A 16,246-nucleotide genomic window follows, 5' to 3' on the forward strand; every position below is an offset into this window, starting at 1 on the left:
TCTTAGTGGATGGCTTTCTAAGTTTTTCTTTGTTAGTTCTGTTTCTATTTGCCTTATTGTTATCTAGTTGAGTGGAGGTGTTGTTCCCTCCTTCTGGGAGACTTTATTTTGGTTTCTCTTTATTTCAATGAAGCATCTCTTTGAACCAAAAAAAAAAGAAGGTACACTTGAATTAAATGTACCATATGTATAGGATGAGAAAATAAGAAGTTTACAGTTAAACTACCAAAGCATTTCTGTTCTAGAAAAATTCAAAATGAAGAAAAACAATCAATGCACGTCTCATAGGCATGGAATGAGTCACATTAACACACATAAAAGAGAATGACATAAATAAATTGAAGAGAACATATAACTAAAATATCTTAGCAATATCCTTCATTAAACCACGGTTAGCTAGAGCAAAAGCTATGTACTCCTGGTACGAAATGTAGCCGTCACCGTCGGTATCAATCTCTGCCATCATAAATTTCACTTCATCCGATTGAACGCAGCCGAGGGTTTTCAATGCATCCCCTAGTTCCGATGCAGAGATTTTTCCGTCACCATTGGTGTCGAAGCGCTTGAAAATGCGCTCACGGTCGACCTTTTCTTGTGGATCTTCTTCAGCCATTGTTGAATGTGGCTTGATATTATGAGATTTTTTCTATGTTGAGTTGTTGGTTTGTGATGAATTAAGGACTGAGACTGAGAGGAAAAAGTTTTGGTTTTTGAGAAATGAATGTGTGAGTGAGAGGTAAAAGGTCTGGTTTTTAAAGAGATGGTTTTGTAAAAAGAGTAAGGTGGTCCTTCAAAGTAGGGGTTTGAGCATGAAACTCCCAACATTTTATCCCCAATTAAGCTAAAAAAAACATGGCTTGCTTGCTATTCGGAGGTCTTGACCAGTCAGGACATTATCATCCTCACACCAACAATGTTGAAGCAAATTGTTACACGTGTCTCTGTTTTATTGCTTGAAAAAGGAGAGTTTGAACATATGGTCGGTAAGAGGGTGTTTTGAGCACATATATTAGTGGTTTGGGATATTTTGAACATATTCGTCAAATGCATGCGATGATGGTGCTTTCTGTTTCTAGAACACTATTTTCCTAATTCATTTTTTAATTACCTAACATGCATAATGACTTTTTTATTTATTTTATTATATACAAGCGATATTAGGGGAGGGGGAATCAAACCTAGAACTTCGAGTGCATGGTATATGCTCTTAACCACTTGAGTTATAAGCCCGTACAACATGCATAATAATGCTGAAAATACATTATATATGAAGATTTCCAATGAATAGTAATTCAAAACCGAACATTTAAAATTTACTTAACCTTGAAAAATGTATGGCCTGAAATTGATGATGGACTTGATACTAGGACAATTTGGAAGACATTGATTTGTTGGATGATTTGAAATGCATGGATGCTGTGATATTTGAAACATTGAGTGGCCTAAAGCTCCAAAACTACGTGCTCTAACAAAAGGGCAATGATCTGTCTAGTAGCACACTGAAAAGACTGTTTCCGAGAAAATTTGGTTCCAAATTCCACATGAACTTGAGAATGGAAATTCCACATGAATAGGGAATCAAGCTGGCTGAAAATTGATTACACAAAAAGAGAAAGGAAGAAAAAGGTGGAAAAGTGATTTGCAAGAAAATAGGCTTTTGCATTTTTGAGCCTGCAATGGAATGTAATGTACCAGACTCTTTTTTTTTCCTTCTGATAAGAAGGTAACTTTCCATTAAGAGCCAACAGATATTGCAGCAGAAATATCAGCCACGGAATGTGCTTTTTGATATATTCTAATTTTCAAGCTACAAGTAGATAGCTCTTGCAAGGAGAAAATAGAGTCAATTAAAAGACAATCAGGAAATCTGATTCTGAATGCGGCAGCGTTCTCAAATATTGCAACACATGAAGATAATTTCTCAGTGATCAAAAGAATCAAGTGAATGAGAATAATGTTTTTTCCTTTTCATTTAGGAAAACCTGTATCTAGACTTATATTACGAGTAAGGCGATAAGTTTTGCATGAAAACGGCAAAATGGTCACGATTGTTGCATTTTCCATAAAATGGAAGATCATGGAATGATACAAAGATTTAATAAAATATATATCATGGATGATGCTAGAACAAACAATTTTTATTGGAAACATTCCTTTAATGAAGCTATATGGTATATGGTAAGTTATAGGCAAAACATAAATGAGTGGTAAAATAAACCATGAAATAACAGGGTATGAAATGCAGAGACATGACAAAAATAAAAGCATTATTATTAGTGCTGTATCTCAGCATGAATGTTTATTGGATTATGGTGACATGGTGTGTTACAATCAAATCTTAATTGTGCTAAAATGGTTGAGTTATATATCACAGCAACATGAGCTGACTACAACCATAAATTGGAAAATTTTCAATTGGGTTCAGTGTTGTCACCATTCTAATATATAGGCAGGAACCTTGCAGGTAGTTACATATTTACTTCAAGAACCTATGCTACAGATTTGAGCATGACATTCAGCACAGCTTCTCTAGTCGGCAAAGCCGGAATAGCACCTCTCTCCGTCACAGTCAATGCACCACAAGCATTAGCAAACAGAAGAGCATCTCTCAGTTTACCCTCTTCCTACATGTCAAATCCAGATACATGGCCACTTTCTTTACGTTAACAGATTTAATTCATTGTTAGCAAAATAAGTAATTTAAAATATAAACTAGAACCCTATATTTCAATCAATAATAATCACACTATGAAAAGGAAACTGAGAATCACACAGCCATATACCGCAGATCAATCAAGAAAGTTCACAATAAAGTTTAAGGGTTAAAAGGCAGTGCATGTTAAATACTATTCTTTAATAAAGAAGGCAGCAGTATTCAATATCCTCATTATGTATATATTTTGAGATTTTAAACAAAAATGCAGGATTTCTTCCCCAGTCATATGATAAATACAGATAAGTACGGAATAAAAGGGTGAAACTAAGTTATATAGATCTTCTACAACTCAGAAAGCCATTATCATCTGTGCTCTGTCTTAAAGATGAAATATCTGTTTGTGGAGGAAAATGTCTGATTAGCGAGTCTATGGTAAAATAACATTATTTTGTTGTTAATGATGATGATATAGAGTAGCCTGATAAGAACTCTCTAGAATTTCAGTAGTAGACTGATTGCACGCCTAACAGCCCTGGGAGGGAGTGGTGCATTTTATAAATTCGTAGGCGGTAGTTGAGGAGGTACTTTGCCTTAGATAAAGTGTGACAAACTGGTCTGCATGACCAAGGCTGTAGACAAGCTGTTCTAAGTAATCAAGGATTCCCACATAAAGACAGGCTGTTCTAAGTATTCAAGGATTCCCATGTAATTTGTGGACATCTTTTGCAGTTTATCTGACAAGGACTGGAAAATTCCAGTGAGTAAAAGATGTACTGTTCACTCAAAAACAAGCACCGCGTATAGCGAGCAAGGTCATGGAGTAAAAGCAAGCATATGATGTTATCAAACATGTTTCAGTTTTTAGTTTTCAAAAGAAGTGAAAAATGAAAACGAAATGGTTATCAAAGGGGCGTTGAGTGTTTTCATAGATTGCCTATTCAACCCAGTGAGGTTCAGTAGGCTGAACCACCTATGTGGTCTTATGAGACATACGCTTAAATTTGAACTTAATTTGTTGAATTCTGGTGCTAATTACATGCATAAAGTATTTAATTACTTTTGTATGGCCTTACGTGATTAAATTGTACATTTCAATTTACAATCCTTAGGTTTACCAAGCCGTGGTTAAGTTGACTTAGTAATTAACTGGGTTGATCACCCGATAATTAATTGCGCTTTTAGAAAGAATGTTTCCACAACTTCAACTGAACTGGTCTTATGTCTTGCATGGGTAATTTAACTTGAAGGAATTCAAGTCAAGCATACATGGAGCGATTTTTTTTCAGATTGTATTAGTTCTGTTCATACCCCTCTAAGATATTTCACATCCTAGGCTCGGATCACAGGCCTACCAAGTCCTTTGGGCTAGATCAACTAATATGGCTTCGGAATATTTTGGGGAAGAACAAAAGATCAGCCTCAGTATTCTGAGCGGGGTTGTGGTTAAGTTTGGGCAAAAGGTATTTGACATGTCCATTAAGACTAGGGCATGTCAGTTGTAGAGGTTCTAGCCGGAACCCATACCCCTTGGTAGCCTCTAAAAGGCGTTGCAGACCAAGACCACCTTCTCCTTTTGGCTATATCAGTTATTGTCAAAGCTTAACTAATACTAAGGACAAAATAAAATTTCTTCGTTTTGGTGATTGAAACCTGTTTATAGAGATAGGGATTCACAGAACACATTTTCCCGTGTTCTACATTTCAATTTCTTGGATGAAACTTTTTTCTTATGATAAGAAGAATTCAGGAAGGAGCTAGTAAAGATAATCTTACTGTTCCTTTTTTCTACATTAGAACTTCATTTCAACAATTTAAAAGATACCAATATCGTTTTTATATAACCTAAAAACAAAATGGTTTTAGCACCACATCCACAATTGAAGTTTCACATAAGGAACTAAATACTAATATGCACGGTCAGAATGACTCATTACTGCCTTAATTTTGATTCAGCCTGTCTAGCTTCATCTGGCGTTGATGGAAATACTTCCACATACCTCTTTACTGAGAAGGGGAGATACCGCAACTACATCCTCATTCTGAATCCCATTCCCAACCTAAAACCCTAATTCTAGAACCCCTCAAAGTTCTTAATTTTGTCAGAAAGAGTAACAATTGGGGATCAGTCAGTTTTGGGTAAATTTAGAACTTGTTAAGTGGAATGACGAAACTGTCCTTAATTAAGTGGTAATGTGCAATTCACTTGATAATGTAAGTTAAAAAATACTTAACAGAAGTTAGGATTTTGTCCCTAACACAGAATCCAAAGTTCAGGAACATAATAACACATTTTAAAATTTTAGTACCAAAGTGAGACAACTCAAAGTTCAGGGGACATTAGCGTAATTTACCCAGCAGCTTATGCAAAAACACACGATTGTTTTCTTCAAGAGGCAAGATCACTGCTTCCTATTTAATTAGAAAAGGATTTATAAAGTAGATTCATAGAACTAGTACCTAGAGGCTGTAATCCGTTTGCATTTCTTTCTGTTTCTTTTACTATGTTTTTCTGCAATGGTAGAGGCAGTCATCTGTATGAAGATATGGTTTTCCCATGGAGACCTTAGTATATCCATTTTTGTGAGTTTCTATTTCATAGTGGTTCAGTATGATTATGTTACTTTCTCAATGTGCAGGGTGGTGAAGCATGTAGCAATATATAATTATATGTTTAATTAATAACTTGAAGAAAGTACTGTAAAGCATCTGCATCCGAGATGAAGTACCTGAAGCAAAGAGAGATCAACAGCTAGTTGTGATAGTATTCCTGCTACAAATGCATCCCCAGCACCAGTGGTGTCCACTGCATCTACCTTCATACCCTTGACTCTTCCACTGAACTCCTGCAAGTACACATACACTTTGCGGTTTAGACTTACAAATACTAGGAAGAGAAGTATATATACTGTCAATCTTGCTGAAACAATATCATCCCATTAATTTAGAGATTTTTAAACAAGAAGATCAGCATCTTAGGAGACTACTGATAGATATAGTCTAATCCAAAAGAACCCCTTTATAGCCTTCGTCAATCAATAACTTTGCAAGTAGCTTTTGAAGACTAATAATAAATATCATGAAAACTACAGGGAGTCATGAAAGTGGAGTTCGATTCTAGAGTTTAGGAGATAATAGTTTTTACCAATTTTAAAAGTCTTAACTTCCATTGAAAGCGTACCATAAAAATATCTCCTTATTTTCATGGTACAGTTATGTTCAAATATATTTCATTTAGAAAGATACTCGATCTCTATTCTACCTTAAGATTCATAAACGATTCAAATAGGAAAAGAAGGCAGTTTTCATATGGCTCATTAAAGTTAATAGTAAGAAGAACAATAATATAGTAACACTTCATATTTTTCTTATGCTCAAAAGCACTATATATTCTAGAATGATGACCTTAACACTTTCAAAGGAGCAACAGTTTGATTTGCCAGAAAAACAGGAGCAATAGTTAAGGAAAAAAAAAAACCTGTACTTGATAAGAGGACTATATGTTAAAACATTCAATGGACAAAAATATCCTTATTAAACTACATCCTTCCCTTGATACTCCATTTTTTAATGCATGCATCCGTGCAAACACACATATATTCATATAATGTATCCAAACCATCTCTCTTGTGTTATTCATTTCAGATATTATTAGTTAAAGCTTACTTCCAATTCTAAATACTTGAGCATAAATATATATCTATATATATTTAATTACAATTCTAAAAAGGTTCTGTTAATTATGTGATCATTCAAATAACTTTGCATGCTACAGCAATTTTAAAAATCTGCTATTTCCTCAATGAATACTTTCTTTCTTTAATAAGACACATAAATTTTATTAAGAAAAAACTGAAGGCACATAGAAAAATGGCCGAGAAGTCCATTACCTAAAACAACAGCCATCACACCAAAACCCAGGAAGAACTCAACAGAAAACTGCCCCCGATCCAGAATATATACGGTTAAAGGAATTTTCTTGGAATATTTTGACACAATGCCCAAAAAGAAGCAAGTAGTCCAATTCTATCCTAAATTGCTCCCCTTTCCTCCTTATCTTTGACACTCAACAACAAAGTCAAACATTTTTTTAATGAGATCGCCAATAAAATCAAATTAATTCACCAAGGTTGATATAAAACTCACCTCATAATCTCATCTAATACTAAATTTTACAATTTAAAGGAATAATATTTACTTAAGTATTTCCTTACTATATTACACTCTGATTCATGGTATAGTGCATGCATCAATATGTAATCTGTAATAATAAGTATCATTTTAGTCACAGAGAGAGAGAGAGAGAGAGAGAGAGAGAGAGAGAGAGAGAGAGATGGCGAGGAGAAGTAGAATACATAAAAAAAACATATTTGGAAACTTACCTTGGTGTAATACCTGCAGCCATCAGGGCCCTCAGTGACCAGCAGTAATTTAAGATTTGGATGGTACAATTTGCGAACAACATTTTCGTCATAAGGATCTTCTCCTTCCGTTAGAAAAGAAATCTCCTCTTCACTTATCTGGAAAATAAATAATTGATATATCAGCAGATGTAGTACCATTTACTTTAATCAATTTTCATATTACCCTTTTCAGAAAAGGGACAAGAAAGATCAAATATGAACCAACAGGTGCATAATCTACATATTTAAAGGTTTGCTTACCTTGATAACATCAGCAGTCTCCCATATACTCAAAATTCCTTCTCTGGCACTCTTTGCAGAAGGCCACAATGGAAGCCTGAGGTTAGGATCATAGGACAAAACTACACCAGCGTCCTTTGCAGCTTTAGCTGCTGCAATATGAGCAGACTTGCATGGTTCCGTGATAAGACTTATAGAACCATAATGTAAAATTTTTGCCTGACACAGGATGGTTAAGACATACCTTGAGCGTTACTATAAAGAAAAAGTCAAACAAAAATCAATTGTGAAACCTCCGCGAAACTAGAGTATGTACGGAGATATAAGACAGGCATGCAGCGTAATATCCAAGAATAAGAAGAGCCCAACATGGTGACCTAAATGAGAGAAAACACCGATACTGGTGTTGCAGCCATCGTGATGTCTGAGATGCATACAATTCAGTGGTTCTGTATTCTGGAATAAATAGTTCAAAATTTAAGTATCCTTTTGACATGAGGTGTACTATGTTTAATTGAAATTTGGTTTAGGTGTACCAGAAGGATTCTTTAATCAGATGATGTACCATGCAAGATACTGGGCTCTAGACATTTCCTTCATAAGATGCATTTAGCTTTGCCTAGTTTTGACTCTTTTACAACTATAATCATCACTGATGTTTAATTACCAATAATAGCAATTCTTTCATACCTTCCTAATTAAATCAAAATCAAGTTCAGCTTCTTGAAGCAACATATCAGCACTAGGATTACGATAAAACATGAACTCACGTTCCCCATCACCCCTCAATGTAACAAATGCTAAAGCAGTTCGTGCACCAGGATCAAAACGCATCCCTTCACTGTTCACATTATTTTCCTTTAGTATATCAGCAAGCATGTACCCAAATTCATCTTCCCCAACCTGCAGGCATTGCATATTTATATTCAAAATCTGAAAGGATAAGGTTAGCTTTTTTGTTTTCTTAGCCCATGAATTCAACATTTATGCAGTAAAGAGCTGAACAACACAAGAGATATGGTTTTCAATTTGTTTAGTCTTGTTAATGCATTAGAAGCAGAACTAGAGAAAGAGTTTTCTATGTTTTTTTTTTTTTTTTTTAATGCATAAGAAGAAGAAGAATTCACTGTATAAATGTTGTGACAACATGTAATATTACAGATAAGAGACACAATAGCAAATTAAGTTGAAAATGCCCTAGTAAACACAAATGTGTGGTCAACTATGATATATATTATACGCATATAAGGTGACAAGGAAAAGGACTTTGGTTTGACCTTTAGAAGGATAAACACTAAAACTAAAATGTGAGGCGGGAGGAAAAAGGGATTACCTGAAGTCAAAGTGGCCAAATTATTAGTTAAAGACTCAAAACATTTGATAACAAGTGCTGCCTTCATCTAATTAAATCAGAACAAGAAGAATATGGACACATATGTTCAAAATGATACCTTCCCTATAAAAGCTGATGAGCCACCAAGACGAGCTATGCCAACTGCAACATTAGCAGGGGCTCCTCCAGCAGCTTTTTTAAATGCAGGTGCTTCAGCCAGTGAAAGTCCACTAGTGGTTGGGACAAAATCAATAAGCATTTCCCCAAAACAAACCACAAGGGAGGATTCCTTTGTGTCTAGTAGTGCATCTCCTGCAAATGCTTTTCCTAAAATACATAACAGTCAGACAATGAAAGGCTCAGTTTTAAACAGAAGAAAACTTTGATACGAAGTAAGCAAATGACCAAAAGCTGTATGATGTCACTCATGATTCAAGTCATATGCAAAGTTCACTCATTGTGTACATGTACTGCAAAATAAGAAAGCACAAGCTTAGTGCCCTGACTGCAGCCACCCAAACACAAAGTGTAAAATCTAGGATTATAGTTTGGCAAATTTCATGGTGTGTACATGTGATAAATGGTGACATCCAAATGGAGGGTCAAGTGCAACAAAGACCTCTAGGAACAGGGACAGATAGATACGTAACGAGCATCAATATTACAGCTAGAGTTAAGACAAACTCAAGACAGTTGAGGGGGAATCAAGACAATTAAGACCAGATCAAGACATCCCCCAAACTTTAGAGTACTTCCAGCTTTTAGTTATGGTCAAAGACACTGAACTAGAATAAGTTCTTGACCCTCAAACATAGAGTTAGGATGTGTCTAGGATAGTCCAAACATATTGTAGGATATGTCTACGATCCTTAGAAATAACAAAAATGAGAGTAGACATTAAGCTGAAAAAATAAATCAAAACAGACAAAATCATGACCGAAATTGACATCTGGGGTGAACAAACAAAAGCTCTCTTGGTAGTCTAAGGCATTGACTGGCCAGAAGCCATGCTCTAGGTACACTGAAAGGTTTATTAAGGGGACCAGATACTCCCGGTCAATCAAAGAGTTGAGTAATAGACAACCTCAGTCTCCCAAGGTTTCTTAGGTGTACAAGGGGTTTCTTAGGTATACAAGGGGTTTCACCGGTAACTGATTCCAGTCAAACAACACATTAAAAACTCAAATCTCAAATGCTTTTTACATGTTGCCCATGAGCTGTTGGTTCTTTTGCTCTTAAGAGAGCTATTGTCTAGGTTGAGAACCAGCGCCTAATGGCTCTACCACTCCCTTGCCCTTGAAATATCAGAGTACTAATTTGAGGATTTGGTTACTCAGTGGATTTCCCACCTCTCCAGTGGAGGAGCTCGTTGTCAACATTGAGGTTAAGTCTTCTTTTCTTTGTTGTTGCTTTCTTTGGTCCTTGGTTCCTAATATCGTCGTTATTTGTGGATACAATACACATATAGGCAGGCCAACACACACAATCTTCCCACTTCACTCTAGATATATATGTTTCCCTCATATACTACTACTTTAGTTCATCACAACACTGCATGGGATTTGGGGTTCAAGTTACTAAAAGCATTTATAATTACCAGTGAAATGATACTGTTACATTTACACATGTTTGTAATTACAAATGGCTTTTTCCAAATTACACGAGGGGTAAGGTAATGCTTCAAGATTAAACAACAGACCCTCTCCTTCATTCCTCGTATTTTTCCCCATAATATCTTCAAAATTTAATATCTAAGCTCCAAAAATGAGATTGTACTTGCTGAAACTAGCAGTACACAAGGACGTTAGAATTATGGTCCTCCAGCATAGCTTTCTAAATTATAATTCTTGGTTTGCCTAGATTGCTTTAATACTGACCGAATCCATTTTCCTTAATCCCAGCATATATTGCTTTCTACTTTGGAGCTTTCCAATATCCTTCTTTCTTGTTTGCTTTCCTACAGAGATCACAAGGGATATGGTAGGCATAGTGGCATTGCTTGCTAAAATCTTCTACTTAAGCAAATACTATATACTCAAAACTCTATATTGGATGACCTTCCAGTTTCAGTTATTCCTAGTTTCTTTACAATTTGCATTATGCTTCACTGGTTAAACAGCCCCAAACATCTCTAGCAGTTTTCACTTCGAACTTCCCAAGACAAGATTAAAGAATTGGACAGTTATACAGTTAAAGAACCAAATCATCTCACATACGTAGTAAACAAGAACCAATCAGAACAATCGTTGATTCATTTCTGGTCTCTTTGTCCTCTCTTAGTTGCAATATCGTCCTCAATTCCACAATGTAGTTGTGACATTCTTGATATAAATACCCAAATGAAAATTCGATAAAAATAGCAACCGGCAACAAGTGTAAATAATGCTCCCCAACAAATTGTGAAGTTAAACACATTATTGCTATATAAACGGACCAACCCACACCATGATAACTACAAGTTGATGAATTCACACAATATTTCAAGCAATCCAAAGAACATCACAAACGCCCCAATTTATAAAGTCCACTGAGCTAAAAAATTTAGATAACAAGTGAAACTAAGCAAACCCATTTGTCAAGTGAAGCTTATACAAGTCCAAAACCAAAGCATACCTTGGACATTCGATCTGGAAATAGAACTGAGAGGTGGACAAGAAAATGCCGAGGCTCTGACTGTCCTCTGACTAAAACACACCGAATTGCGAGGCAAAGAAACCACGCCAGTAAAGCAGAAAGCAGTTGAATGAAGAGCCATCAAAATAAGCGCAGACCCAGAACAGTATTCAAAGTCGTTGATGATCCCAAAAGTGCTTTTACTTGGAAGCTCTTGTGAAATGAATTTCTCCGAAGGAAAATGGCAGAGCCCAAGGCTTTTACATTTATTTAATTGATTAATTAAGTTTTGGGGTTCAGCCTAAGACAATTAATTAATACACTAAATCATCTGAAAATAGTATTATGGGCGTGGAAGAGAGAGACAGGGGTGAAGAAGCAGCGGAAAAGGCAAAGCGAGAGTGTAGTAGTTAACGTTTGTCGCCTTGCCATTGCTGCATTTGGACTGCCGATTAAGCTTTGTTCTTGGCCCCAAAGCTTTTGTTTTATTCCCACGTGTATTGAGAAATCTATTCCATTCCATAGTACTCAATCATCAACATTTCATAAACACTCACAAATCCACCTAAACGCGGTAACACCACAAGAGTCTGATTATATTCCAGCAATTCACAATGAAGATAAAATCTAGCCGAATGAGTGGGATGTAATCAAATTGACAATATTCCATGACAAAAATTATCCACCTAATGAATTATAGGTAAATAAATAGATTATTCACCTAAATAATAAATTAATGGCAAATGAGCGTTAAATCAATATAATAAAATATTATATGTAAACGTAGCAGTTGACAAAATCAATATAATAAAATATTTGTATGCAAACATAGCTTTATGAAATTATGATAAGCTTGGGGATGCAAGCATGAGGAAAAGATAAATATTGATACGCTTCATGATGCAAGTATAAGGAAAAGAAAAACATTCAAGATTTTTTACTAACCTGAAGGAAGTAGATGAGAAGATGGGATACAAAAGTGGAGCCCTAACCTTAAAGAGAAGAGTGTGTTTCTCACTCTTTGCTGCTTGATATAAAGAAAGGAATTGAAGACCTTTTTTTTTTTTTTTTTTTTTTTTTGGTCTCTTTAGCTTTTCAATAGTTCACTCATAAAGTCTAGTGTAAATTAGCAAGACTTTTGGTAGTAAGAATTATTAAAATGTCATTCCCAATTGAAAATCAATTTATTTAATAATGTTTTGTTGAGGCCCAAAACATATAATGTCGGACATGCGGTAATTCAAGCTGTATTTTGGGAATTAATTCATTAAATAAACATAAAAATTATGTATATGTTATGCCAAGTCAATAATACATTTTCATACACTAAACCACCTAACAAGCTTAAATGAGCCCAAGCCACATACATGCCGGAAAAAAATATATATTTAGGCTTCATGTTTCTTCTTTGATGTGGTCTTTTCTTATAGGCTAACACGTTAGGTACACAATCTTATTTTATATTTGTATTTTGGCAATTCATATAGTTGCAACAAACTGTCCAACAACAACCAAAAAAAAAAAAAAAAAGGCACACATCTTAAACAAACGATAAGAATAATAAAGCGTGTACGTATTTGTTATCGACATTGTCCACCCTTAATAAAAATAATAAATTCGTGACAAGTGCACGTGATCAAAAGTCAAGCTAGTAGTAATTAATTGAAAAATTATTCCCCTTCAATGAGAAAATATCAAATATGCTCTCTTTTTATGATTAAAAGTTAAATAATAGCATGTCAATTGTATAGAATTTGCTATTGTGATTGGTTCGTACTTTTGTTCTTCTTTTCCAACTAATCACCTCGTCACATTCCACATGTTCCAATTTCTTTCCTTGCACTTTTAATAATTTCTAGTATGTTAAGGAGAAAACCAAAATTCCCCAATATGTAAATCCAATGCATATACATTTACTTATTAGGAATGGATATAAGAATTATTTTAATTTTTTCTTCAACTATGTCTATTAACTCATGGATATTGGAATGATTATAATTACTTAGGGTTCATTTGGTACGTCGGACTGTACTAACTAATTTATGTCGAATAGTATTAATCTGTTCTAGAGAATACTGACTGTTTATCCATAATATTATAAGGCATTTGGTGTTGTTTCGAATAAATAGTTTGACTAAGTTATACTGTGTTTGGTGCTCCGTCGAATAACATCAGATCATACTTTTTTATTATTTAATTTTTTAATAATTTAGGTGGAAATTGAAATTCAAATGACACGAAATTTTTTGGTAAGATTCATAGTTTTTGCCAAATCAGTTTAGCTACTAGATACATACATCTAGCGGCTGCCTAATACTAAAACAAGAAACCTCTCTCCCGATTCTCTCTTGCCCTCTATTTGCTTCCTTCATTGTCTTCATCGCCGGCCCACCACATCATTGATGCAAAACCCACCAACTTAAATTTGGAATATGGATTTGATTATATAAAAATATGGAATCTTGTTGAGCTCTGAATTGAGAGCTAAGCTTTGAATCGATACAACATAAATGAGAAAGAATGAATTTCAACACTAAGCAAAGCTGCAAACTTGGGTGTTCGAAATTCAAACAAAAAAACCACCAAACACAAATGATTGATTTGTGTGTTCCATAAACAGTTACCAAATAGCCTCTGAAGAAGATAATAGAGAAGAAGATGAAGAGTGAAGAGAAGAAACATATCGGGGAGAGAGAGAGAGAGAGAGAGAGAGAGAGAGAGAGAGAGAGAGAGAGAGAGAAGAGCAAATAGAATAACCTTGGGAGAAAAAGATAAAAAAAGTGTCTGAGTTTTCACGTAGAACGAGCGTGTATTATTTAAACTGGGGTGTGTGGGTTGTATTAGTTAGTCAGGTAAGGCGAGTATTAAAAGCCCAAACTGTTTAAAATAATTAGGTAATTAAAAAATACAAGTTGACACTAAACAACTCACATGTACTATTTACTCCTATCCATAGTCTAATATGGTATACCAAACGAGCCCTTATTGTCCATACATTAACTTACACATAGCCTATGTTTGGTGCATGGAAAAAGAGGCTTGAGGATGAGAAATCAATTGCTTTCCCATGTTTGGTAAGTCGAGGCATGAGAAATAGTTGCATGACACATGGGAAAATAAGGGGAAATGAAATCGGAATATCACTATTTTGCTATCCTGGCCAATAACGCTACGACCCGCCTGATAACACTTTCACGTGGCATAACATTATTTGTAAGGGATAGCAAAATAGTGTTATCCCCGTTACATATCGTGGGAAACTTGGGGAAAATTGGCCAGCATTAAATGCACATTTTTTCATGAATATTTTGTCCCCATTAACAATATTACATTAAATATAGTTTTTTTTTTCATATGTGTATAATTGAAAAAAAAAAGAAGATATTTCCTGTTTACTTTCCTAGCATTATTAAATATGGGGAAAAAAATCTTCCATTTTCCATCCCTTGGGAAAAGACATGGGAATTTCCCATCAAATATTTTCCGACCAAACGGGGCCATAATGAATAAAAAAATTTAAGTGGATTTCATGTTTTTTTGTTGTTGGAAATGGATTTCATGTTAAAATTCATAATCAAATACCCTCAAAACTAGGAATCAGATTAACTAGGGGAGTAGTTGACTCGATTCCAATTCCTTATTCCCTTAGGCCCCGTTTGGTTCATGAAAAAGGAGACTTGGGGATGGGAAATCAATTGCTTTCACATGTTTGGTAAGTCCAGACATAGGAAATCATTGCCTGGCCCATGGAAAAGTATGGGGGAAAGTGAAGCCATTCTCCCAACTTGGGTTTTGTTTTCCCTCATCATGGGAAAGTTTAGGAAAATGAGCCAATATTAAATAAATATTTTTTATGACCATTTTATCCCCATTAATAATTTAGAATTACAATATATCATTAAATGCATTCTTTTTTTATTTAATTTAATATGGGTATAATTGAAAATTTATACAAACTTTGTTTTCCATTCCTACTCAAAACAAACATGGGAAAGGAAATAAAGTGATATGGAAATGAACGAGGACGTCGGGCCCTTAAGGGGGGTGGATTGTAAGATCCCACATCAACCAACGGAGAGGGAGCGATGTGCCTTATATGTGCACACCCGCATTCATCTAGCACGAGGCCTTTTGGGAGCTCACTGGCTTCGGAGTCATAAGAACTCCGAAGTTAAGCGAGTTGGGGGTTAGAGCAATCCCAGGGGGTGACCCATTGGGAAGTTGCTCGTGAGCTCCCAGAAACAAAACCGTGAGGGCCAGAGAGGGGGGCCCAAGGCGGACAATATCGTGCTACGGCGGAGCCGATCCCGGGACGTGACAATTTGGTATCAGAGCCACTCTGCCGTGTGGTGCGAGCCCAAGGCGGACAATACAGTGTGTTTAGATGGGAACAATTTAAAAGTACAAAAGAATTCATAAATGATGGAAATTAATATTCTATAAGTTGTAAAGTTTTTTGTTTGGCTAACGGATTTAAAATACGGAATTTAAGCTTTATTTGTAAAGTTATATTTTTTTTAAAAACTCAATATCTCTCGAAATTTTAGAAATGATGATTGTTAGGTATAATTTAAAGTTGGGATTTATGACCTTCACATTCCATGTTTTTTCCCACGCATAATTTCTAAATTTCTATATTTTTTTAATCCAAACACGGGAATTAGTTCATGTCAATTTAGAAATTTTGACTTTTGTCAAAATCTCAAGTTTATTTTCCTCATCTAAACACATTGTTTTTTTTTTCAAGGACATTTTCAATTGAAATGAGCGATAATATACTAAACTCACACACGTTACATGGATGCTAGGACTCGAACCCAGGACCTTTCCTAGGGGAGCAAATGTTACAAACCACTACACTAGTGAGTTTTTTTATTTTTGGTGTGTGTAAAAGTTGAAAAAAAATAGTCAAATTTAAAAACCTTTTATTTTATTCTTATTCACTTATTTTAAATTCCCTGAGCCTGAGCCCTTGGTTTGGATGAGGAAAAATAACTCATAATT

General features: G+C 35.1%; 2 protein-coding genes across 2 annotated transcripts; both read right to left on the reverse strand.

The window, feature by feature from the left end:
- Positions 168–824, reverse strand: LOC18782499 (polcalcin Bet v 4). The gene has a single exon (XM_007216818.2). The coding sequence runs from the start codon at positions 611–613 to the stop codon at positions 356–358; it is 258 nt and encodes an 85-aa protein (XP_007216880.1). The 5' UTR covers positions 614–824; the 3' UTR covers positions 168–355.
- Positions 2,251–11,729, reverse strand: LOC18783524 (probable fructokinase-6, chloroplastic). Its single transcript, XM_007215463.2, has 7 exons — positions 11,243–11,729; positions 8,748–8,956; positions 7,987–8,199; positions 7,318–7,515; positions 7,036–7,173; positions 5,383–5,499; positions 2,251–2,624 (listed from the first exon to the last, which is right to left on the reverse strand). Exons 1-7 carry the CDS (start codon positions 11,382–11,384, stop codon positions 2,490–2,492), a joined length of 1,152 nt encoding a protein of 383 aa, XP_007215525.1. The 5' UTR covers positions 11,385–11,729; the 3' UTR covers positions 2,251–2,489.

The sequence above is a fragment of the Prunus persica genome, chromosome G3 (assembly GCF_000346465.2).
Source record: "Prunus persica cultivar Lovell chromosome G3, Prunus_persica_NCBIv2, whole genome shotgun sequence".
In the NCBI taxonomy this organism is placed as follows: Eukaryota; Viridiplantae; Streptophyta; class Magnoliopsida; order Rosales; family Rosaceae; genus Prunus; species Prunus persica.

Bases quoted from the DNA above. Each gene is read 5' to 3' on its own strand.
- LOC18783524 (XM_007215463.2), bottom strand. From the start codon at position 11,384: ATGGCTCTTCATTCAACTGCTTTCTGCTTTACTGGCGTGGTTTCTTTG. The intron at 7,174-7,317 runs GTAAGCAAACCT...TTTATTTTCCAG, and splicing joins AGACTGCTGATGTTATCAAG to ATAAGTGAAGAGGAGATTTC. The intron at 2,625-5,382 runs GTACTTCATCTC...TTTGACATGTAG, and splicing joins TTGATCTCTCTTTGCTTCAG to GAAGAGGGTAAACTGAGAGA.
- LOC18782499 (XM_007216818.2), bottom strand. From the start codon at position 613: ATGGCTGAAGAAGATCCACAAGAAAAGGTCGACCGTGAGCGCATTTTC.